At 39.7% G+C, this 27,018-nt stretch overlaps 2 protein-coding genes across 2 annotated transcripts; both read left to right on the top strand.

Annotated features, from left to right (window-relative positions):
• The first annotated feature begins 3,977 nt into the window (after nt 1-3,977).
• On the top strand, nt 3,978-4,373 carry LOC130712430 (uncharacterized). Its single transcript, XM_057562268.1, has one exon. The coding sequence runs from the start codon at nt 3,978-3,980 to the stop codon at nt 4,371-4,373; it is 396 nt and encodes a 131-aa protein (XP_057418251.1).
• Nucleotides 4,374-23,032: 18,659 nt separating this feature from the next.
• LOC130714287 (uncharacterized) lies at nt 23,033-25,377 on the top strand. Its single transcript, XM_057564191.1, has 2 exons — nt 23,033-23,187; nt 23,658-25,377. The coding sequence occupies exon 2, from the start codon at nt 24,460-24,462 to the stop codon at nt 25,084-25,086; it is 627 nt and encodes a 208-aa protein (XP_057420174.1). The 5' UTR covers nt 23,033-23,187; nt 23,658-24,459; the 3' UTR covers nt 25,087-25,377.
• Nucleotides 25,378-27,018: the final 1,641 nt, after the last annotated feature.

The following is a 27,018-nucleotide window of genomic DNA, read 5'->3' as shown; positions in this document are numbered from 1 at the left end:
TATATATTACAGCCCCCGCTGTAAGTAGCTAACCACGTCACGAGTAAACCTCCAGTGACGGGAAGTAAGAAAAGTAGCGCCCGTAGGCAAAAGGTACAGACCAAAAGAAAGGTCAAGTGTTCGCAACACCATCTCTCAAAAATGAGAATAAGCTGGCCCATCGGCCTAAAACAAGACCTCCTAAGTCCAACCAACTCTCTGTGATTCCCGTAAAGAAACCACACAAAAAGCTATAGGTGGGAAACTACCCTGTCCCCAAAGAAACAAATGATGTTCAGAGCTAAGACTCTACTCCTACACTAATCCCATCTCAAGGAGCTCACACCAGCACTAAAACCTACATGCTAGTATGATCGTCGTCCGAATTCGAAATCCAGAACGACCTAGTCTATGTACACCATCCGTCCTCCTCTCGCGACCGCGATGCGCTTCTATTCCAGCATCTCAACCCTAGTTCCCCCCCGAAGGGTGAACCATCGTGAATCAGCCCGCCAAAGACATCTGACAAAAGGCGTAGTCCGCCAAAGCACACACAGAAGACGCGAGGGTCAACTCCAAAGAATTATGTAATTAATAGCACCGATAGATACAGACAATAGAATAGCCACTTAGGCTTATAGCTAGGGATAACATCCTAGGGTTGCATATTCCACAAAGAACATAAACGACAATAATAACAATTAACATGTTCCAAATAGGACTAACAAGTAACAATCACACTCAACAACTAAATTAGTATGCATGTTGCATGATATGCAAATGACGGTTAACCCAGTTAACCACATGCATTCCGGAAAACGGATGGACATCAAACGGATCAATCCTAGCACCAGCAACGGTGGGACCATTTCTGCCCGCGTGCCTCTTACACCACACAAAGGTAGTCAGATCAGCCGTAACCCGTAGGTCTGCCATTTCGGTCTGCTACAAGAGTCGTCTACAAACGCTCTTACACGGCATTCCGGGTCTTATGACCATTTTGGAAACCGACGAGGTCCAGAGTACGTCCTGTGTTAATACCTCATTAATGTTGCATGAATGCAGGATGATTAGTCAAACAACATCTCCGAATCTCACTCGACACGTCGCCACGTGTTCTAGCTAAATTAAAGTCTCTAAAAGCTTACCCTAAGGTAACAGTCGATTCTGCGACAAAAGACACTTCTTCACAACAACACATAACTCATGATGATCTCCAAATCATCCGACTCATCTCAATCCGATGGTCAAAACTGCTCAACGAGCAAGAGTATCAACATACTCGGAAACTATCAATTTCCCGGACTTATCCCCAGGATAGTCCCACAACACAGCTGCTCCAACAGCACAAGAGCATCAACATACTCAATACTTCTCAACTTCCTCAACACTTGGATCCGACGACACTTCTCGTTTTCCAAAACTAAGATTTGCATCCTAAGCTTCCTTTCGAGTTTATTATCATTAATTGAAGATTTAGAGGTTGTTTAATGTCTTATGAGTTTTCTTTACAAAATAATATCCTTTTAGTCTTATCGCAAATCCTATAAGTTCTCGGGATCTCCTAATCCCCAACTGACTCCAGAGAATGTCTCGATCCATAAAACACCATAACAAGGCCCGAATCTCATTCGTCCTATCAAACTTTCTCAAAACTCTCAAAATAAAATCGGCATGACCTGCCCGCTATTCTCACTACTCAGAATCTCAGATTTCATTGCAAAAGCATAATTAACTCAGCACAATCAACCAACATGTCATATATCAACATATTATGCAATAACCACGTAGCACTTAGCATATAAAGCATGCATCACACATCCTAAATTACCCACTTAGCACTTAACATGAAATTCACTCTCAAAAACATTCAGTAGATGAATCATCTACATTGTCAGCCGAAGCCTCAGAAAACATTTTTTTCCAATCAAACACAAACAAGTGCATAAACAGTAAACAATGTCGAAAGCATCGACCCTAAGCATTAACTAAAGATTCAGTGAGTAGCCCTCACCTGAAGATTCTCCAGGATGATCTTCTAACGCTTCCTCACAATCAAAGCCTTGCTCCTCTGGGAATTTCTCAAAATCACCTTTAGAGCAAAACCACAGAAATACTATCAGAATCTATCGGAAACCAAGCTATCAATACTTACTAAGGTTACACGAAGTAGTACATACTCCGAGGTACGATAATCTAGCGCGAAAGGACAAGTTTTCGAAAAAGGAATTTTCCCCCTCCCCCCTTAGAGTGCTCGGCCACTTTTGGTAATTGTAGGGTTCGATTTTTCTTCGATCAAACTTGGTTCCTATGCTATCATTAGCCGTAACTAAGGGTATTCTAAACTCGGAAAAATTATCGGATCAAAAACTGTCGCAGGGGTATTTTGGTCACTATTTTTAGCTCAGAAATTCAAAACTGAAATTTCGAAAAACAAATTGGATGGGGACGTCACCAACGACGTTTATGACAACTAATCCTACTAGCACTAAGCTAAGGCGATAGTTTTCAGCCCAAAGGTTGAGACTTTGCTTAAAAATGGGTATTTTAAGCAGAAATTGATTCCGGCGGAAATCCGGCGACATAACGGAAAAAACTAATCCGACAGAAGTGATCTTGGGCACGTAGGGAAGATGTTTAGAATCAAAAATTAAATATTCAGGATAGTTTGGCAAAAACCTCAAAACTATCAGCTCAGAAAAGTCTAGAGAAAAGCTATGGAAAAAGCGATCAGAGGTAAGGATTAGCGACTATACCTCGAAACCTTGAAGTAGCAACTGATTAATCGACGATCAAGCAAGAAATGAACAAAAGCTCTTCTTCCTTCCTCTTCAATGGAGCTCGCGGATTTGGGAGAGAAATGGAGGAGTTTTTGTGATTTTTCTCACCTTTCTTGCTATATATAGAGGATGGAAAAACGCGGTAAAATGAAAGTTTCGCGAATCTGATTTTTCCGGCTTCATTCTCCATGAATTCTAAGATAGGTTTTGGCGACATAATACCAAAACTCAAAAGAGGTCTCCTTGTATTTTTGGTAACTAATGCAAAGTCGGTGTAAAACTATTTTACCCGATAAGTTGCTTTTTGCATCGAATGTCGGAATAGAAAACTTCCTTCTGAAGAAAGATTGAAATCATCAAGAGAAATGGGTGTACGCGTGTGGAATCTTCATTTGATGTTCCGAATAGAAAAAGTCTTCATTGTCGGGTGATTCTAGGGTTTTGAAATACCAGGGTTTCGGTTTCGGCAAACTTCCGAGGATTGGAATCGGACGTTCGTAGATCCTAGAGTTTCGCCTCGAAACGATTGTGATACATGGAAAAAGAAAAGTTCTAACATTTCTCTGAAGATTTTTGGACTAAATTCCTACAGTGTTCCAAGGGTGGAACATAGTTTGATTTCCTAAGGTTCTTGTCCTAGGTTTTAAAACGGATATTAGTCGTGCTATAACTTAAATCGACTTCGATACAATCCTTAGACTTTTCCTGAACTTTCTCCTTCATAAATATATTCCATTCGATGAACTCTTGTTCAGGTTTTCCTTCACGATATATTAACCCTAATCGTGAATAAGATTTTATTCACTTAGCATAAGCTTAAAAACTTGGGTCTTACAATTGGCTGACATTTTTACCAAGCCCTTAGATGCTGCTACATTTGACAAATTAAGAGGAAATCTTGGGATTTGCCTCTTCGAAGGAGCATAGCAATTAAAGCCCCTTTTCTGTCTAACGGCTAGTTTCCTCGTAACTACCATTAACTGTCGTTGTGACATCATTGCTTCCTTCTCACTCAACTGCTATATCATCATCTCCAATGGCTTCATCACAATCTCACAACAAGTTGCCAATCTTGCTCTAACAATCTCTGTTTCTCATCACTTACATTTTTCTCAATTTCTTGTATTTGTCTTTTTGCTTTACCATTTCATCATGTCTGCAAGCAAGAAAGAGTCTGTGAAGGGAAAGATAGAGAGAACTGTTGGTGGTGCTAGGGTTATGGGTTTGCACACAAGTTCTTCCACTCAATCCAAGAATAACTCAAGAACTCCTTCCAAGAAGCACTACAAGTCTCGTGCAACCCCAATGCAAAACCCTGAAGCCCCTGTGCCTGAGGATGTTTCAAACACTTCTGTCTCTGCAAATGATGAAGACGATGTCGCGACATCTTCCCATGGCTCCGATGAGACATTGTCTGATAAGCCTGCCAAGGAAGTTTCACTCTCAAAGGATTCTTCCTCTTCATCCAAGAGTTCTGATTCCAAGGCTGCAAACTCAACGGATGTTTTGTCAGAGGAGTCGATGAAGACCCCTCCCATTGTTCATGATGTCTCTAATGATGAAGATTCAGAGGATGTGCCTCTGGCGAGTGTTGCTGCCAGAATGCTAAAATGAAGAAGAGCATCTGTTGAAGAAACCCCTGTTGTCCAGAAGAAGAAAGCCAAGATCACAACTGGGTCCTCAAAATCAAGGGCAACCGATGTGTCAAGGAAAGGCAAGCAGAAAGCTGTGGAATCGTCTGGGAAGAAAGCCAAGAAGACTACTGGGAAAAAGCAGAAAGTTTCCAGAATTGATTTGGAGACTGAATCAGATGTTGAAGGCGATGTCCTGGACATCACTGCCTCTGAGAAGAAAATGTTCTCTGGTAAGCGTATTCCCTCAGATGTTCCTAATGTTCCTCTAGATAATGTGTCTATTCATGCTCCAGAAAATGCCTTCAAATGGAAATATGTCTATCAAAGGCGTGTTGCCAAAGAGAGGGAGATTGACTCTGATGTGTTAGCCTGCAAAGAGATCATTGCCTTGATTGCAAAAGCAGGGTTGAGGAAGACAGTGATGAACATAGGAAAATGCTATGACAAGCTTGTGAAGGAGTTTATTGTCAATCTCTCTGATGATGTTAATAATTCTGCCAGTCCTGAATTCAGGAAAGTGTTTGTCAGGGGCAAGTGTGTGAATTTCTCTCCTGCTATCATCAACCAAACTCTTGAAAGAAGTGTGGTTGAATTTGTTGAAGAAGAACTTTCTCTGGATACAGTTGCTGAGGAATTGACTGCTGGAAGAGTAAAGAAGTGGCCTGCTAAGAAGCTTCTGTCAACTGGGGTTCTGAGTGTGAAGTATGCTATTTTGAATAGGATTGGAGTGGTGAATTGGGTTCCCTCTAACCATACTTCTGTTGTTTCTGCTATGCTTGCCAAGCTTATCTATCGCATTGGGACTGAAATTGCTTATGACTTTGGCAACTTTGTGTTTTCCCAAACCTTGAAGCATGCAGAGACATGTGCTGTGAAACTCCCCATCTCTTTTCCTTCTTTACTGACTGCTATCATTCTGAAACAGCATCCTCATATCCTCACTGTTGATGATGTTCCTGTGCCCAAAGGCACTCCCATCACTTTGGACCAACGGTTGTTCCTGGAACCTCATGTCCTGGACATTGATCTGCCATCCAGTAGGACATCTGTTCCTGCCTCTATGTCTGCCTCAGGAACTCACAGTGTCATTGCTGAACTTGAGGCCATTTCCAAGGAACTTCAAGAGACCATCAGGATTGCTGCTGCTAGGAAGATTAAGGTGGATGCTCTCATCCAAACTCTCAAGGGGGAAGCTGGTCAAGAGGGTGAGCATGCAGCTGATGCTGAGAAGGAAGGATCTGCAGAAAATGATGAGGAAAACTCCTCTTCTTCTGGTGTTTAGTGCATGTCCTAGTCTGTGTACTAGTTGACTTTTATTTGGCTGTGCTTAAATTCTTTCCACCTTTGCCAAATTTGTGCTAAAAAGGGGGAGTAGTAGTGTGTTGTTTGTTTCATTCTGTGTTGTAGTGGTTTTTTTTGAAGACTTGGTATTCTGGTTATGTTCTGTAATAAGTATGAGGCTTTGTGAAGACAAGTTCAGGAGATCTTCTATGTTCAAGTGCTTCAAGCTAGCTTCTGTTCAAGTGTTACCAAGTGTGGTTGTTTTAGTTTGTACTGCTATGCATATGGTTTCTATATACTTCAGGCAGTGTTTATTTGGATGCATCTTTTGAGGGGGAGTTCCTCCATGTTTTGGCTGTTGTGGATGCATTGGTTTGAGGGGGAGTATTTCTGCTGCTGACTCTGATGATTTTGATGTTTTTTTTCCCTCTCTGGTAGTGAAGTTGTTTTTAGACAAAATTTGACAAAGGGGGAGATTGTTGTTCCTTGTTGTCATCAATTTTGTTAAAAACAACCTGATGTCCTAGCCGATGTTGTGACATCTGCCTTGGTGAAGGCCAGGACATCCGCCCCTGCTGGCATGCAAGTGGGTCCCTTATGGTTATGTTTTATGGTATGTTTTGTGCTTACTTGAAGGTCAAGTAACTGATTGTTGGGAGCCAATTGCGGGTTGTTTATTGTTGGAACAAATCTGTGATTAAAAGATTTGTTTCTATTTTATTTGTTGATCACTCATATCAGATCTTGGAAGATTCTCTACTGATATGAGTTGGATCAAAGTGTTCTTCAGCCCAAAATAAACCCTAGCCGCCTCTGCTGAAGCATATATAGACAAAGACCTGAAGCTTGAAGTATTGAGAAAATTACCTTGAAGATCAAGTGTTCTTAAGAGTGTAAGTTGTTCTTTGTCTTTGCTAGTTGTGAACTAGTCTTGCTCACTGGTTCTATAAAGTGAGACTGAGTTCTGTGTTGTGTTTGAGTGTCAAACAAACCTTGTGTTATTGTTGTTACCAATCACTGTGGCAGTGATTGAGGAAAAGTGAGAGGGGCTCTCATACTTAGGCTGTGGTTCTAAGTAGAAGACCACTGGGTAGATTAGGTTAAGAACAATGAACTTGATGTGTTCATGTGTGTCTGTAATACCTAGATCTTGAGATAGTGGAATTCCTTTTCATTGGGCGAAAGCTAACCAGACGTAGGTGTAGTTTCACCGAACTGGGTTAACAACTTTCTGTGTCTTGTTTCTTTTAGTTGTTTTTGTGTTCATGCTTTTCAGTCATATGATGTTCTAATCGATTGTCCCAGCATCGTGCAGGACATTTGTTCTAAGAAATATGCCTATCACCTTCTTTGACAAAGATTACTGCATAATGGATTTGGACGTTAATGATCCTTTCATACTAAAGGCTCTCATCGCCAACACTACAGTAAAAAGGGATCTTGGTCGACCAAGGAATCTCAACCAATATCCTATTATGGGATGTTTTATGGAGAATGGGCTTCACTCAGGCCAATCTCACACCGTATGAGACTAACCTGATCGGTTTAATTGACAATCGTGTGACACCATTTGGATGTTGCGAAGAGTACCTCACCATCAAAAATAAAAAAGGAGAACACATCATCAACGTCAAAATCCTAGTGGGTTATTGCCCTTTTACATATAATGTAATCCTCTGAAAAACTTCCCTTAATTCCCTTTGAGCAATTGTTTCAACCTCGCATTTGGTAATGAAGTTCATTTTTCTAATCATCGGATAGTTTTGATATGTAGGGCCCATGAAGCGGCCCGAAAATGCTACCTGCTTAGTCTTAAACTCCCTATGCGACTTGAAGGTCCATGTGAAAAGAAACAGAAGACTAATGGTGGTTCTTCCATCCGATAAGGCCTCATCACCAATCCCAACCCTACGGAGTACGACCTGAGGAAGAAGTTGACAGATTACAACTCGATAGTGAGCTCATCCATCTCTAGCTTGGGAACATACAAGGCATCTATATATAGATATCAAGCGTTTAGAAGATCCTTTTTTAGAGGAAAAACTCATCAAGTTTTTACGTGACAAATTGGACCTCTTTGCTTAGAGAGTGACTTAATTGGGGCTCAACCTGGAGTTCTGTTGCCATGACTTTTCAATTGACCCAAGTCACATGTCATTATCCCTAAAGGAGCGAAACCCCGGGGCCGAGAAGAGTTAGGTCGGCGAAAAACAAGTAAACGCAATGTGGTTTTCATAAATAAATCAAGCATCAAATGGTGTATGTGCATTGATTACACCAAATTCAATGAGTCTTTCCCAAAAGACTCTTTCCCTTTTCCTAATATCTACTCATTGATGTAACACCCCGATTTCCAGGTGTCACTTTAGTAACCAAAAGTAAACTTTACGCGGAAAACAGGACCACAATGTAACACCCCGATTTCCAGGTGTCACTTTAGTAACCAAAAGTAAACTTTACGCGGAAAACAGGTAATTTTTTTTTTCGTTTGATTCCTTTTAAATCAAGCAATAGAGAAATAAAGACATAACCCCAACACTAACTAACCAATATACAAATATATACACATGTACAACCTCAGCTGCACTCTCCCGTCACGCGCACTCGCAGTGACTCCAAAGTAGTGTGCCCGTAGGCAAATAGTTACAGATCCAGATGTGTGAGTGAGAAAATTATAATTACAAACCACTAGGAGGAAGTCGGCCTCAAAATGGCCTAAGGAAAGACCCCTATGGTCCGACTGTCTCACTGTGATCCCTCAGTAAGAGAACCACACAAAAGCCATGCGTCGGGAACCTACCCTGTCCCAAAATATGAATGACGAATCAGAGCTATTACAGTAACAACCAACTCAAAAGACTTTAACCACCCATAACCCACACTACTATCATCGACCCTCCCTCGATCAGTCATGAAGTCCGGGTCCTCGTCGAAAGCTTCAGTAATAGTCGTTCCGCTCCGGCTCTTTCCCGCACAACGAATCATCACGAACCGGCTGACGGACGCCTGGCGGCAGGCCGACCGCCCAAGCACAAACATACAAACAAAGCCAAGGCGCTAGGGTCAACTTACAGAATACAATAGATATACAATCCACATGCGATAAAAGGGGTATATATATATGTTGTATATATACATATAAGTTATGCACTGCTTACCCTAAGGTTTATACATAGCATGTTATCAAATCTCTTACACAATTCAATCATAATAAGATGCATTGTGTGCCAGTGCAGAATATGCTGACACAAATCCGAATAACGTCACTCTGCTTGGCGACGGGACAAAACAACAACGTCACTCTGCTTGGCGACGGAACAAATCAACAACGTCACTCTGCTTGGCGACGGAACAAATCAACAACGTCACTCTGCTTGGCGACGGAACAAATCAACAACGTCACTCTGCTTGGCGACGGAACAAATCAACAACGTCACTCTGCTTGGCGACGGGACAAACCAACGGTATTGCCACTTATAGGCTGGGCACCTCGAGACGGTCGTAACACTGGCCTCGTGTTTAACCATTTCTGCTCGGGCGTCGCTTATCACCTTTGGCTATAGTCAAGACGGTACAAACTCTACATGGTTTGACCATTTCTGCTTGCTATGCCGAACATCAACAGGCACGATGCAACTCTACATGGATGATCGTTACCTCCTGTTGTGCCAGATATAGTCAGGACCGATTCAACTCTGCATGGCTGATCGTTACTTCCTGTTATACCGAAGTACTCTGCTTGGCACTTCATCGCGTATATGCACGTGTGCAATATGATTATCAAAACCAGAGTCAGTGTCGGTCAATACAACACGACTCGGAGTTAGTGTCGGTCAATACAACACAACTCCCACCACAAACCCCACAAACAAAACCCAGAGTCTGTGCCGGTTAATACAACACGACTCGAACAACACTACCAGGAGTACTAGAGTACTCGGTGACTTTCAATCATCACCATAGCTCACCTCAGTGGCTTTCCCCAATTCCAAACTCTCCAAACCCACAACATAAGTCGACTTTTCCCCGCCTTTCGTAAATATTTTTCCCCTTCAGTTCTCCTATGCTTAAACGTTAATAAAAATTGTTTCAATTCGAATTAGCCAAGTTATGAGTTTATTTCTCAAAGTCTAAGTTTCCCAAGTCTTTATTTTCCGAAAGCTCTATCATTCTAAGTTTCCAAAAGTCAACCACCCAAAATACATTTCCCGGGGAAAGTCTAGGAATTCCAACGAATCCCAACAAATGGCTAAGTCTCAAACCCCACATTTGAACTTGCCTAGGGTTGTTCATCCAACCCGAAATGTCAAAGATCCCCAGATCAATGAACCCCCACTCCGAAGTTGCGTCAAAACGCTCAATTCAACACATCATCAATATCATAAGTTATGAAACAATCATAACAAGAAATCATCATCATATACAACATCAGATAAAGCATAGGTCTAGTTTATCGACGCCTATCATGCAATCATAGCTAAATATAGCAAGTTGCCCTAACCTCGAGCTGTTCCAGCTTCGCAAACAAAGTTCTCCTCAAACAATTGCTCTGAGTCTTCCAAAGTTCCCTCAACTGAACCTCGGAGAAAAACAAAGCAGAATCCAAACAAAATCGATTAGTTCGATCGCAATACAATACATAAACGATAGACAAAGCATTAAAGCTTCAGAATAGGACAATCAGGTACGAAAAGACAAGTTTTCGAAACCGAAAAACTCCCCCCTAAAGGAAATAGTCCACGGCCTCAAAGGAAAAAGGGCTTCGACTCTTTTTCTTTGATCAAATCAATTCACAAGGTAGTTTTAGGGTAAAACTAAGGCAAAGAAACTGTCAGAACAATTTTCGGACAATCGGGCCGGAATACGACTACGCAGGGGCATTTTGGTCCAAAATAAAGGCTCAAAACTTCAAAGTTATCAGTTCTGAAAACAAATTTGACAGCAACGATCCTCATGACATCCGTGACAACAAATCCTAAAGGCACGAAGTCAGATTAAGTCTTTTCGACAATAAAGTTTCGAAATGTGAGACAAAAAGAGTTTTGAGTCAATTTTTCAGATCCTGGACAACTGAATCGCAATCAGAGTTTACTGACAGAGGTTTTAGACTCAGGGGAACATAAGGAACATAACCCAAGCAAGAAATCAGAGAAATCGGACAATTTTAGAAAAAGCTCAAAACTTAGAGCACAGAAACGACTTCAGAAACGCAACAGAAACAACAATCAGAGGTAGGAATCGTGTTAGTTACCTTGATACCTAGAAGTAGGGACGAACTGCACGAAGATTGGTCAAGTTTTCGCGGAAATCCCCTCCCCCCTTGCTCCCCACGAAATCAGCCACAAATGGAAAGAAAATGAGAGGATTTTGCTTTTTCGCGCTATTTATAGGCGGGTGAAATCGCGGGAAAATGAAAATTTCGCGATTCCGATTTTTGCAGCACGATCACCGAGAAATTCTAAGAGAGATTCTGGCGTCAGAAATCCAGAACTCAAAACAAATATCTATGATATGGGAAAAACGATATCGAAAATCTCAAAAGCGGTGTCGGTTAATCTGCCCCGAAAAACTACTTTTTGCTGTGATGCTCAAACGACAAAACTTCCAACTGAAGAAAGATTGGAAACGTCGAAACAAGTCTGGCAACGCGGACGGAATCTTCGTTAGAAGTCCCGAATAGAAAAAGTCTTCATCCATTGCTCGAAAATAGGGTTTCGAAGCAAAGAAATTAGCGTCGGCGGACATCCGAAAAGTGAAACCTATCGTGCGTACAGTCCAGAGTTCCGAAATGAAACGCTGGTCGATGGAAAAATAAAGAGAATCTTTAAATTTTCCGAGAGTTCGAAATCTCACTCAAAACGTTGCTTTAAGAGCGAAATAGCCTATTCTGGACACGCTCGCCATAAGGCAGGTGTGCAGACAACTCGCACTAATTCCTACAGCGACGACGCAACATACCTCAAGCAATTCCTGAACTTTCTTCTTCATTGATCTTTCTCAAACAACAAACTCCTGTCACGTTTACACTGATTCTACGCGTGAGTCGGAAATTAACTTGTTCCGAAAATCCGGGTCTTACAATACTCCCCTCCAAAAAGAAAGTTTCGTCCTCGAAACTCAGAGTTCTGAGAAAAGTTCGGAATACAGTTCCTTGATCTTATCTTCCAATTCCCATGTAGTAGTGCTTGTGTCATTGTTCCTCAAAATCTTTACTTAAGAAATCTGCCTTCCCCTTAACTGTTTCACTCTTCTATCCCCACTGTTAACTATCGGCGTCTCAAAAGACAAAACATCATTCAACCTCATGTCGTCTGACTCGATTACTTGCGTCGGACCTCTGCTTGAAATGATACCGGTTGGCATTCCGTGCAGTCGCACAACCTTAGCCACTTACTTCTTTACTTTCGGTCGTCCGAAATTCTTCTTAAACTCGGTGCCTCTCTGTCATCTTAAGGTAAATACTATAAACTCGTCCTCGTGATCTTCATCTACAGTCCAAAACTCCACTTGTCCGTTCGATAACTCCTAGACGAAATATTGCGTTGGAATCTAATAGTCCATTAACGTCACATCCAACTTCGTAACTATCATCACTCGCACAATGAAATCAATCTCCTACTTAGTCACCATTCGAATTAAAAATCGACTTATGTCCTTATTTCTTGTCCTTCACTAATCTTATCCCCTTCAACATCAAGTTATCAACAACTTATAAGATAATCCTCTTCTTAATATCTAACAATCCATTATTATCGTCTTCTTCCTTAGAACTTCCCTCACTCAAACCTATTTACACTTACTGAAATCCCTAACACTTCGCACAAATCGAGACTTATCCTCTAGAAGATTAAATCATAACTATACATCGAGGGACTTAACTAGCCATTTTATCATCCGATCCTTCAACATTCTGAGATTTAACTGTTATCGTAGCCGCTAACACCACTAAATCTCTTATGTGTACATGAATCTCAGCTCACTAGGTCAACCTTAGCCCTAGGATTCTCATTCAACTTTAGTAAAATTCACTTGTTACCCGTAATATGCATCATCAAAATCCATAACAAAGTCCCATTGACTCTTATACTCTACGAAACTCGTCAAAATATAACAACCTCAGGTATTCATCTTAATACTAACACCTTCCTTTTTGTGACTCAATCACCATCTCGTCAATCAACTTCTTAATCTCTCAATCAAATTCTGACAACCTTCGAGTCTTACACACCTTAGACAGACATTCATAGATTTAAAACCTAAACCTTCACCAAGTTTGGTCCTCTAGTGACCTTTAATCCTTCAATACTTCTTAAATGAATATCCGTTTCTTAAAAACTATAACTCCTTCACTTACCCAAACGACCTGACCAGTGGCGTCATGCTTTCACATTCACAACTTATTATGCTAACATCATTCAAATCTTGTCACATGGTCATTATGTCCGTAACCTCATAATCAACATCAATCGATCACCAACCTTAACACTCCACACAACCCAGAATTCCTTTACTTCAAGATCTCTCTTATAATATACCTCAATGGTCTTAACCCGAAACTCACCTTCAGGTCTTCAATCTTCTAAGATTCAACTCCTATTGTCACACCTACAACCATAAGATCTCCTACTCGTACGCGATTCTCGACTCTCAAGATTCAATCTTAACCCTAAGATTTCAATCCAACTTAGTATATCTCACTTAGTAATCTCAGCATATTTCTTTGGAATCCATATCAACAACCTCAAGTATTCAACTTATGCTAAAACTTTCTTTCTCCAACTTAATCATTAATTCAACACTTTTCAAGCGAAAATTCATCTCTTAAGACTATAATGTCTCCACATATTAATCCAACGCTTAGCAAAACTTATTCCTCGAACTCGACTATAACAATCTAGTTCAGAGTTAATTCTTCTCACTCTCGCTACCATCAAGCTATCATCTAAAACCTGATTACATTCAACTTATTTAGTCTCTAACAATTCCACTCAGTAATCACATAACCTATGACTTCATAACTTCCGAGAAACTACTTAATACTTTTCCGGCATTAAACCTCTTGACTTAGTCTACCTCTACTTGGAGTAATCACACGAACTAACCAATCAATGTCTATACGACACTCATCGACTTCCAAAGATTTAAATCTTAATCTTTTACAATCAAATGCTTAACACGAACTTTCCTCCCAAATCCGACTAATCCTCAATCAATTCAAATTCATCTTACACATCCTTCTATCAAAGTCCATAACCAGCTGTGATTCCGAATATCACCCCCTCAATATTAGGTTGATCAGGCCTAATACATCGAAGGTGGAAATTTAGAAAAACCCACTGGAACAGTCAATGAGTTCCTATCCTCCAGTAGTCACAAATATCCTGATACTAAATCCTTTAATGATCCCGCTACGGAACTACACACCCTCAACATAACACGTATACTACCTATAAGGAATCTCCCTAAGATTCGTTCTTCAACTACTAGCTTCCTCATAAACGCAACGGTGGAAGACTACTTTCTAGACTTAGTGTGCTATTCCCAACCTCGTGTAACTTCTATAGTTAAATCACGAGCAACCTCGAATAAGGTCCTACATCGTTCCCACGTTCTTCCTCGTTCAACTCCTCAGCTCTTGCCCTCCTTGGCATGAATCCTTTCCTCTGTAGCAAATTGTTTTCCTTTCCCAACATTCCCTGATGATTCGCCCTTGAGTGCCTTGCAATCTTGGGAGAAATGTCCCGGTTGGTTGCAATTAAAGCATAGTTTTCCCTTGATCTTGCACTTACTAGCATAGTGCCCTACTTCCCTGCACCTGTAACACGTCACTGCTCTTCCCGAAGTCTTGTTTCCTGTCCCTTCGGTAGCATCATTCCCTTTCATCTTACTATCAGACGTTTCCTCCTGGGGTGTCTTGCAGTTCACAGCTAGATGCCCCTCTCGGTTACACTTGAAGCATCTCCATCCAGTCACTGAGCACTTGTTAGCAAAATGCCCAAACTTTCCACAATGAGTACATGTCACACCTTTGTCACCAACTGGCTCCCCTCCAGTATCAGCAGTCGTTGGTTTGTAGACTCTTGAGATAAGATCTCTTCCCTTGAAACGCTGATACGGTCCCCACTGATGGTAGCTCTCCCTTCTGTTGTAGCCTTGAGATCCTGACCTTATTGGTCCCCCAGCTCCAGTTCGGTTCATTCCTCTTTGTTGATACATTGCTGTCGCCATCAGTCGTTGATGATGCTCACGTGTAGCCTCCGCCATCCGGTTAAGATCCACCATCCTATATCCCATCGAACGTCCGATTAGTACTAACCATACGGTAGCACTAGACAAACCACTCAATCCGATTGAGTAGTAACGCAAGCAATTAGAGCGAAAATCGCTCTGCAGACAATCAATTTTCACTCTTTGCAGAGTCACACAACCTAGCACAGAAGACCTATTCCCCAAAGACTCCCAAAAGACTCGACTAAGCTCTGATACCACAATGTAACACCCCGATTTCCAGGTGTCACTTTAGTAACCAAAAGTAAACTTTACGCGGAAAACAGGACCACAATGTAACACCCCGATTTCCAGGTGTCACTTTAGTAACCAAAAGTAAACTTTACGCGGAAAACAGGTAATTTTTTTTTTCGTTTGATTCCTTTTAAATCAAGCAATAGAGAAATAAAGACATAACCCCAACACTAACTAACCAATATACAAATATATACACATGTACAACCTCAGCTGCACTCTCCCGTCACGCGCACTCGCAGTGACTCCAAAGTAGTGTGCCCGTAGGCAAATAGTTACAGATCCAGATGTGTGAGTGAGAAAATTATAATTACAAACCACTAGGAGGAAGTCGGCCTCAAAATGGCCTAAGGAAAGACCCCTATGGTCCGACTGTCTCACTGTGATCCCTCAGTAAGAGAACCACACAAAAGCCATGCGTCGGGAACCTACCCTGTCCCAAAATATGAATGACGAATCAGAGCTATTACAGTAACAACCAACTCAAAAGACTTTAACCACCCATAACCCACACTACTATCATCGACCCTCCCTCGATCAGTCATGAAGTCCGGGTCCTCGTCGAAAGCTTCAGTAATAGTCGTTCCGCTCCGGCTCTTTCCCGCACAACGAATCATCACGAACCGGCTGACGGACGCCTGGCGGCAGGCCGACCGCCCAAGCACAAACATACAAACAAAGCCAAGGCGCTAGGGTCAACTTACAGAATACAATAGATATACAATCCACATGCGATAAAAGGGGTATATATATATGTTGTATATATACATATAAGTTATGCACTGCTTACCCTAAGGTTTATACATAGCATGTTATCAAATCTCTTACACAATTCAATCATAATAAGATGCATTGTGTGCCAGTGCAGAATATGCTGACACAAATCCGAATAACGTCACTCTGCTTGGCGACGGGACAAAACAACAACGTCACTCTGCTTGGCGACGGAACAAATCAACAACGTCACTCTGCTTGGCGACGGAACAAATCAACAACGTCACTCTGCTTGGCGACGGAACAAATCAACAACGTCACTCTGCTTGGCGACGGAACAAATCAACAACGTCACTCTGCTTGGCGACGGGACAAACCAACGGTATTGCCACTTATAGGCTGGGCACCTCGAGACGGTCGTAACACTGGCCTCGTGTTTAACCATTTCTGCTCGGGCGTCGCTTATCACCTTTGGCTATAGTCAAGACGGTACAAACTCTACATGGTTTGACCATTTCTGCTTGCTATGCCGAACATCAACAGGCACGATGCAACTCTACATGGATGATCGTTACCTCCTGTTGTGCCAGATATAGTCAGGACCGATTCAACTCTGCATGGCTGATCGTTACTTCCTGTTATACCGAAGTACTCTGCTTGGCACTTCATCGCGTATATGCACGTGTGCAATATGATTATCAAAACCAGAGTCAGTGTCGGTCAATACAACACGACTCGGAGTTAGTGTCGGTCAATACAACACAACTCCCACCACAAACCCCACAAACAAAACCCAGAGTCTGTGCCGGTTAATACAACACGACTCGAACAACACTACCAGGAGTACTAGAGTACTCGGTGACTTTCAATCATCACCATAGCTCACCTCAGTGGCTTTCCCCAATTCCAAACTCTCCAAACCCACAACATAAGTCGACTTTTCCCCGCCTTTCGTAAATATTTTTCCCCTTCAGTTCTCCTATGCTTAAACGTTAATAAAAATTGTTTCAATTCGAATTAGCCAAGTTATGAGTTTATTTCTCAAAGTCTAAGTTTCCCAAGTCTTTATTTTCCGAAAGCTCTATCATTCTAAGTTTCCAAAAGTCAACCACCCAAAATACATTTCCCGGGGAAAGTCTAGGAATTCCAACGAATCCCAACAAATGGCTAAGTCTCAAACCCCACATTTGAACTTGCCTGGGGTTGTTCATCCAACCCGAAATGTCAAAGATCCCCAGATCAATGAACCCCCACTCCGAAGTTGCGTCAAAACGCTCAATTCAACACATCATCAATATCATAAGTTATGAAACAATCATAACAAGAAATCATCATCATATACAACATCAGATAAAGCATAGGTCTAGTTTATCGACGCCTATCATGCAATCATAGCTAAATATAGCAAGTTGCCCTAACCTCGAGCTGTTCCAGCTTCGCAAACAAAGTTCTCCTCAAACAATTGCTCTGAGTCTTCCAAAGTTCCCTCAACTGAACCTCGGAGAAAAACAAAGCAGAATCCAAACAAAATCGATTAGTTCGATCGCAATACAATACATAAACGATAGACAAAGCATTAAAGCTTCAGAATAGGACAATCAGGTACGAAAAGACAAGTTTTCGAAACCGAAAAACTCCCCCCTAAAGGAAATAGTCCACGGCCTCAAAGGAAAAAGGGCTTCGACTCTTTTTCTTTGATCAAATCAATTCACAAGGTAGTTTTAGGGTAAAACTAAGGCAAAGAAACTGTCAGAACAATTTTCGGACAATCGGGCCGGAATACGACTACGCAGGGGCATTTTGGTCCAAAATAAAGGCTCAAAACTTCAAAGTTATCAGTTCTGAAAACAAATTTGACAGCAACGATCCTCATGACATCCGTGACAACAAATCCTAAAGGCACGAAGTCAGATTAAGTCTTTTCGACAATAAAGTTTCGAAATGTGAGACAAAAAGAGTTTTGAGTCAATTTTTCAGATCCTGGACAACTGAATCGCAATCAGAGTTTACTGACAGAGGTTTTAGACTCAGGGGAACATAAGGAACATAACCCAAGCAAGAAATCAGAGAAATCGGACAATTTTAGAAAAAGCTCAAAACTTAGAGCACAGAAACGACTTCAGAAACGCAACAGAAACAACAATCAGAGGTAGGAATCGTGTTAGTTACCTTGATACCTAGAAGTAGGGACGAACTGCACGAAGATTGGTCAAGTTTTCGCGGAAATCCCCTCCCCCCTTGCTCCCCACGAAATCAGCCACAAATGGAAAGAAAATGAGAGGATTTTGCTTTTTCGCGCTATTTATAGGCGGGTGAAATCGCGGGAAAATGAAAATTTCGCGATTCCGATTTTTGCAGCACGATCACCGAGAAATTCTAAGAGAGATTCTGGCGTCAGAAATCCAGAACTCAAAACAAATATCTATGATATGGGAAAAACGATATCGAAAATCTCAAAAGCGGTGTCGGTTAATCTGCCCCGAAAAACTACTTTTTGCTGTGATGCTCAAACGACAAAACTTCCAACTGAAGAAAGATTGGAAACGTCGAAACAAGTCTGGCAACGCGGACGGAATCTTCGTTAGAAGTCCCGAATAGAAAAAGTCTTCATCCATTGCTCGAAAATAGGGTTTCGAAGCAAAGAAATTAGCGTCGGCGGACATCCGAAAAGTGAAACCTATCGTGCGTACAGTCCAGAGTTCCGAAATGAAACGCTGGTCGATGGAAAAATAAAGAGAATCTTTAAATTTTCCGAGAGTTCGAAATCTCACTCAAAACGTTGCTTTAAGAGCGAAATAGCCTATTCTGGACACGCTCGCCATAAGGCAGGTGTGCAGACAACTCGCACTAATTCCTACAGCGACGACGCAACATACCTCAAGCAATTCCTGAACTTTCTTCTTCATTGATCTTTCTCAAACAACAAACTCCTGTCACGTTTACACTGATTCTACGCGTGAGTCGGAAATTAACTTGTTCCGAAAATCCGGGTCTTACAATTGACATACAGTTCTCTAGGATATCATTGCATATCCTTCATGGATGTCTACTCTGGGTACAACCAGATTCCAATGTTCGCGAATGAGTAGGCGAAAATTGTGTTCGTCACTAACAAGGGGACCTATGATACAAGGTAATATCCTTAAAATTGAAAAATATCGGAGCCACTTACCAATGAATGGTGTTGAAATTGTTCTAGCACTAGGTTGGAAAAACTTTGAGGTATACATTAACGAAATGACTGTAAAAAATCTTGTCTTCAGAGATCATATAGTCGACTTCTGGGAGACTTTCAATGGGCAAAGGGAACACAACCTACGCCTCAACCCATTAAAGTTCACATTCGGGGTCCGAGATGAAAAATTATTAGGTTTCATGTTAACAACCACCATAGAGGAAACCCTAAGCAAATGTCAAGTTGTCCTCGACTTGTAAAACCCTAGAAATGCAAAGGAGGTTCAACAGTTAACCTGAAGGTTTGTGACCCTAACAAGATTCATGCCTAAGTTAGCTTATAGTTTCTCCCCATTACCAACTCCTCTTAAAGGGTAAAGATTTCCAATGGATCAAGATTACCAACTCCTCTGAATCCAAGGCCACCTTTCAAGAAATTAAAGGAGTGTTAACCACCCCACCCCACACATACTAACAAAGCAACACGAGAAAGAGTGCACTTTTTTGTATTTAGCAGTAGGCAAAGAAGCTGTGAGTTTGGACCTCGCTAGAGAAATGGAAGACATGTAGCACCTGGTATACTTACTAAGTAAAGTATTTCAAGGACCACAATAAAGGTATCAAAAGATGGAGAAAGTCATCCTTAGTGTCGTCACTACAATTTAGAGGTTGGGTCACCGCAGGGACGGATCTATGTTCAAGCATATGAGGGCAAGTGCCCTCACTTGAATTTGGAAAATATCATTAGAAAAAAATTTGAGTAGTAAAAATATGTGGTTTTTTATGTTTTCTTTGGTAAAAAATGCCCTCACTTGTATCCCACATTGTTAAATGCCCTCACTTGAGCAGTAAAAGTATGATTTTTGATGACCCATTTAGTAAAAAATGCTTTCACTTGTGTCCGCTTTAGTAAAAAATTCCATAACCTCTAATAGTATATGTTAATTTTTTTTGTTACAAATTTATATGTATATATTGCCCTCACAACATTAAATTTCTGGATCCGTAACTGGGTCACCGTAAGAACAAATCTCCTTCTCCGAGAAGTGCTCGACAAATCAGACTTAGCTGTGAGAATGATTACCTAATCAATACAAATCTCGGAACATGACAACAAATATGAGCATCACATAGCCATCAAAGGGCATGCCTTGGCCGAATTCATCCTCAAAATGACTAGCCTTGCCCGACAACCAACAATCAAGACGGTTCATATGGATGGATCATCCAACAAAAATGGAAGCAGAGATGAATTTGTGTTAGATAATGAAGAAGGAATGATAGTCGAGTAGTCTTTAAAACTCAACTTTCAGACATCAAACAATCAAGCCAAGTACGAGGTTTGTATAGCTGGACTTAGAATAAATTGGGAGGTCGAGGCGACTTCCTCTAACTTCTGTTATCATCAAATTGGATTCGTAGCCACTTGTCTTGCAATTAAATGGAGACCTTCAAGCGAAGGAAACATTGCTTCAAAAATATGTCAACTTAGTACGATAACATACAACATTTTTCAAAAAATGAGGAGTTCTAGCAATTCTCTAAAGAGAAAATTGTTTGAGTTGACATCCTCTCATGACTGCCCAACACTAGAAAGGGGGTTAGTAACAAAACCGCAATACTTGAAGTTTTCGAGGTTTCTAGCATCAATATAGGTAAGATGGTCCTCTCAACCATCATATGTGCTTCATGAAAAATGCTAATTCGAGCATACATCGTCAATGACACCTTGAGACATGACGAAAAGGAAGAAAGAAAAGTCTCCATGATTACTTGCAGGTACATCATGATAAACGAACAACTCTGCTAAAATGGATTCTCCTTTCCAACGCTCAAGTGATTAACTTTTGAGGAGGGACAACACGTTCTTATCGAGATCCATGAAGGGAGGTACGACCATCATCTGAGAGAAAGATCGTTCGCTAGAAAAACTTTCACTCAAATGAGTTTGTAAAGAGATATGTCGTGCATCATAAGTATTCTGAACTCAACAGGCATTGTCAGCTTCTTTATACATGTCAATAGAACCTTATCCATTGTGAAGTTGGGGACTCGACCTACTAGGGCCCTTCTCTTTAGGACCAGGCCAAGTCTATATCTGTATTGTTACCATTGACTACTTCACCAATTGGATTGAAGTCAAACCCTGGATATATATCTCACAAACAAAAGTCTAGATAGAAGTCCTTTTACAAGAACATCATTAGTCTCTTCAACATTCCAGAGTCAACATCACTTACAACGGAAATCGGTTTCATCAATAAGAATATTTGAGAACTTTTGGGAGGCCTTAGCATTAAACAAAACCTCACATCAGTTGGGAACCCCAAACCAATGGGTAAGACGTGGTCGTGAATTGCGGGATCCTTTGGGTCCTCAAAACAGAAGTCTAAGATGTTGTTGGAATTTGTCTGATCAAATGGATTACGTCTTGCAATCTTTCAGGACCAAGATCCGCTTCACAATAAGAGAGCTTCCTTTTAAGCTCATATAGGATTTCAAGGATGTGATCCTAGTTAAGATCACGAGACTTCTTGGAGGTATGAATTTTTCCCTAATTCGAGAAATGATCATGCTATAGCATAAAGTTACATCTACTGGATGAACATAGGAAAATAGCTCATATACATGAAGTAGCCACCATGGAGAACAGAGGCGAAGTTGGATCTTGGTGTAACCGGACATGTCGATGTCGTTGCAGTCTTTGGAGGAGATGAACTCAACGTTGGCTTAGCAAAGAAGAGAAAATAGCGGAGGAGGAAGGAGTGACCGTGCTGGCAGCGGTTGCCTCATGTCGTTCAACCACAGAGGCCCCATGAGCCACGCCGGCGGCTTCAAGGGTGCAAGAAGAATATCATTAGTTATCTAAGATTAGAGTGGTTCTACCCAATATATTTTTTTCTGCCCAATATTTACCTTGATATTAAATTGTCAGTTTTATGTTTGTTAAACGGGTTGTATAAATCAACAAAGATTTACTTTAGGGAAAATTACCATAATTTAGATGATAACATATGTGAAAATATTAATGATTTTATCTGCTATTTATTGAGTGATGACAAGAAAGTGAGTTAATACATTTAATATTGCATTAAAACGAATATGGATAATTTCAAAAAAAAAAAGAATATGGATGATAATCCCAGAAAATACACCTGAAAAAAAGGAACATGAGTTTTTTGATATTGCAGCATTTATCCATTTTATTTACCTCTTTAAAGTCTAAGATGAAATGTATTTCTCTGTATAGTTTCTTCACGGATGACTTCTTAAAGAGAAAGAAAAAAATTCACTTTTCATACAAAATTGTTTTGGATAACTTATTTACTAAATTTTATCATGTGTTTTTTAAGTAATAATAAGTTTTTTTTTTTGAAATTTAAGTAATAATAACTTAAACTCATATATATATGAATTACTGTTGTAATTAATTAACGCTGACAAAGCATAAGCTAAAAAAAGACATTCGTCAATTCCAACTTAAAAAAAAACTTTAAGGTGAAACTAGCTATAGCCACTAAAAAATAAATGTTAAATTTTGAACAATAATCAAATGATAATTTATTGAGATTAATGAATATGCATTGTTCGTATAAAGATGCTTTACATTAACATCTAATTACATTGTGACCATATAGGACCAAGTTGTCACATTCTCTTTTAATTTTAATTAAAATATAATAAATTTATGATATGGTGTTTAATTGATTGCATGTGTAAAATAAGTATACACTACTATAAAGGTTTTTTTTATTCCACATGAACTTCACCCTCTAGACACCAAACTTATCGCATTGACATTGACATAGTTTGACAACAAAAGTAAAAGTAAAAATGAAGAGTAGTTAGTTCATCGATGTTTTTATGGGATTTGCGTGTTTACCGTTCTATAACTAACCAATTGAAATTCTCCCACTTTCACATTTTATCATTAAAAACAAAATACATGTAATATAAAAAGAAACATGTTGGGTTTTTCTTCCACATGCCCTGGATTTTGTTCTTCATCATCACAACACAACCTCTTATTCTCTCTCTCTCTCTCTGAAAACCCTAACCCTGGATCTTCCTCTTTCTGCCTTGTGCTTCCTCCACATGATCAGGTACTTATGGACCTCTTTCATTCCAAAATGCTCATTTGATCTTCAATTTTCTGTGTGTTATTGAATTTGACTTATGGAACCCCTTTTTAAAACTGTCATTGATTTTGCATGACTCTGCTGAATCCAGATTTAAGCTGTCTTGGGTTGCTTGTTGTTCATGATTCATTGTTTTCTTGATTGATTCAAATCGCTTTGGGAATAAAAAACCTGTTTTGAGCTGAATTGGGATATAATTCAAGTCATTTTTGTGTCCTGGATCTTTTGATTATGTTGCTGAATTATGCATCCTTGGCTTGTTTTCTTTTTATTTTGATTGCTATAGGAATAGTGGGGTTGGATGATGATTTAAAATTGACCTTATATGTTGTTGTGTGTTTGTTTTCTATTGGTAAATTCATTCTGATGAATGTTATTGCTTGTGGTAACATTTAGTTTGTGTTTGATTCGTGTTTTTGTTGCTTTCTATTTAGGAATTGAAGAGGTGGAATGGAAGAATTTGATGATGGGTATGAGTCATATTTCTTACCCTCAACGAGGGTTCTTAACAGAAAATTGTACCACCTTGGATACTGTTTGAATTGGTCAAAGTTTTATGTAGGGTTTGTTAAGGATCTTGTAGGTTTAATAAAATCTTGGATCACATCATTAGGGATGTTGAGATCGGAAAGGTTTGATCGCTCTCCCAATGATATGATTTCCAATATAGTGACAGTTTGATCATTGTGAATATTTAATCTGTATTTTATTGAGTTTTAAATTGAATTTACTTGGGGGAGCATGGACAACATGTATGATGCCAATCAGTTGGATTCCGAAGTTCTTTTGCCGCCTCGGAAACGTCTTCTTGCTGGATTGAAAAAACAGAATTCAGATAGTGAAGCTACTGCCTCTCCATCTCCAGTTGCTGCTTCTTGTGTTACAGATGTTGCTTCCCCTTCATCCTCATCTTTTTCAAGTGAATTTGAAGCCCGACTTAAGCATTTGTTGAGTTGTCACTCAAATAACCCTAACCTGACGCCTGTGGAGGTTGTGGAGGCCTAAAAAACAGCTGCAATTGCTGCAACTAAGGTTGCAGAGGCTGCTAGAGCTGCAGCTGAAGAAAAAGCTGCAATAGCAGCGAAGGCGGTTGCAGCAGCCAAGAGTGCTTTAGATTTGGTTGCGTCTTTCTCTGAGGACACAATCAGCAAGGAAAGAAATCTGAAATAGAGCAAGTCAAAGAAGCATCTCCCAGTTTAGCTGTTGTACAAAAATAACAAACCAATTGAAAATACTATGAAAGATGAGGAATTAGCTCGTAAACTACATCGAGCCATGAATAGTTCTCCAAGAATCTCTAAGAATTCTCCGAGGTCGGGGTCAAAAGGTTGCAGATCGAAGAAGCCTAGAAGCTCTTCAAGTTATGAAACTGAGGGCTCTGTATCTAGTATGGAAGTTGGACAAGATTGCTTATCTTTGAACAACAGGCATGTAATTGCGGGCAAGATTTATTCTGAAGGATCCAACCAGGAGGTATGTTCGAGTAAGAAAGACAAGAAGGGAATCAAAGATGATAGATCTAGACGAATAGAGATAGATAATAGGGAAGCAGAGTTAAGCCAGTCAAAACAGAAAAACTGTGAAGATTCGTCTCCCACAGGTAAGAAGAGAGGAAGGACAAAGCTAAAGAAATTGCCCTTAAGCATTTGCTCCTCGAAAGATGCGCAGCCGAGGGAAGGAATAAAAGCCAGAATTTCTTCATTGACTGAAATGAACACTGGCAATCATCATGTTGATAGTATACCTGTGTTTCCAGTGGAGCCATCCACTAACCGAGTGATGCCAACTGAGGCTACATCAATTCGTAAATGCCAGGAGTTCAAGGCACCAGCTTGTATCAAACAAAATAAAGTGGTGCAGTAATAATCAGGGATTTTGATTGCGGCTGCGCTGCAGAACTGCGGGTTGAAATGGCTGCAACTGTGGTCGCGTTGTCGTTGCTACAAAACCTGTTACATTGCAGTTACAGACCGCAATTTAGAACCCTGGTCATAATACATTGAGATGACTGTATGCTATAGTGATAGATGTTGATAGCTGAGATAGGAATCATGATGCTTCTTTTTTTACAATATGGAATTTATCTTATTTGTTCATCTGTGGTTTTGTAATGGATTTGCACTGATTAATTGTAAATTTAGATTTTTAGTTGTTTGGACTACTTCTTTCAGTTTGAAGTCGTGTTTTCTCTAATTGACAGGAAAACATGAGTTTATATAGGAGGATGTTAATTGACTTTTTCATTGTGAAGCATATTTCTATCCCTCATTTTGTTGAGAATAAAAAGTGAAAATCTGTTGGTCTTATAATTATAGGTTTTTCTTCTGTGCTATTTATTTTCCTTATGCCCAGATTTATGTGAATGCTGACGGTGTTTCCATTTGTTGCTTTAATATTGAAATATGAATTTAAGTTACCTAAAATAGGGATACATGCATTAAAAATTAAAAACATTTCTATCAAACACCTAACTTTCTTTTTCCATTTTTCTACAATCAATATATGTTACAAGTTGCAACTGTGTTCGGAAGTTTGTTTTAATTAGAGTTCGTTGGAGCTATTACTTGATTAATTTAATTTAATTTTGCGTAGTTTGAATGTTAAAATACTCTAGCTTGATATACTGAGGTAGTGTTGATTGAGATTGAGAGAAATTTACTTCACGCTTAATTGTGTATGCACGTTTTTTGTCTAGTTTGTATCTTAGTTTTTTTTTTAAATCAGACACATCTCTATAAAATTTAATGAACTTGGTTTGTCAGAATAAGAATTATATTCATCTACTTATCTATTTATATCTATATCTATCTATCTATCTATCTATCTATCTATATCTATCTATATCTATATCTATCTATCTATATCTATATATTATATAAAAGTAAAGTTTGGCAACAAGGGGGGTAAAATAGTCATGCAATAGACTATGACTCATGAATGAATATTTTACCATGGATCTTTATGTAATTTTGTAGAATAATTTTCTGGAAATCAATCATGACCGTTGATTAGTTTTGATCTTGACCGTCCTTACAATTTTAAATGTACTTATTATTATGTAGATGTTATTAGTTATGGAATTCCATAGGGCAAACATACTTAGTTTTCATTTATTGAATTATTAATTCAATCTTAATTAATATTAATAATCCTTTAGAAGAGAAGTTGGAGGATTTTTTGCAACTTTAAGGGTAAGATAGTAATTCAATGAATCAATGCACATGAGTGAATATTTTTTCATGGGCATATATGTAAATTTGTGAATTCAATCTTGACCGTTGTTTGCTTCTAATCCTAACCGTGCATCATTTTCTTACAAAACCCTTTGAGAAACATTTTCACATTCTTGGTTGTTTTCTTTGTTGCTTTTGTAACTATTGAATGTGGTTACAAAAATATCAAGAGTCTCTTCCTTTTTCTCACATATATGAAACACCTTTCCATTCCACTTTCATATTCCTTTCATCTTTCCCATCTTGATCTTCATAACCTCTATTCATTTGGAAGAAATCTCTCACATTTGGATTCTCCAACAGCTCCATCCCTACACAAGAAGATCTTCTGTCATATTAGAACATTTTCTACTTCATCTCTTCTTTTTTATCAGCGACTTCTTCTTCATCATCATTTTTCATTCTTAAGCATTGATGTTCTTCTCCATCATTATCGTCCATCCGGTAAGAGTTCTCTATGGATTAATAACATTATTATGATATTTTCTTAACTTCTATTCCGTTTTCTCCTTTTTCATTTCTTTATTTGTGTTTCATTGTTTTTCATGCACAATTTTAGGAT

The sequence above is a fragment of the Lotus japonicus genome, chromosome 4 (genome assembly GCF_012489685.1).
Source record: "Lotus japonicus ecotype B-129 chromosome 4, LjGifu_v1.2".
In the NCBI taxonomy this organism is placed as follows: Eukaryota; Viridiplantae; Streptophyta; class Magnoliopsida; order Fabales; family Fabaceae; genus Lotus; species Lotus japonicus.
Note: the sequence above shows the minus strand (reverse complement) of the source record. Positions and strands in the feature narration are given on the sequence as shown.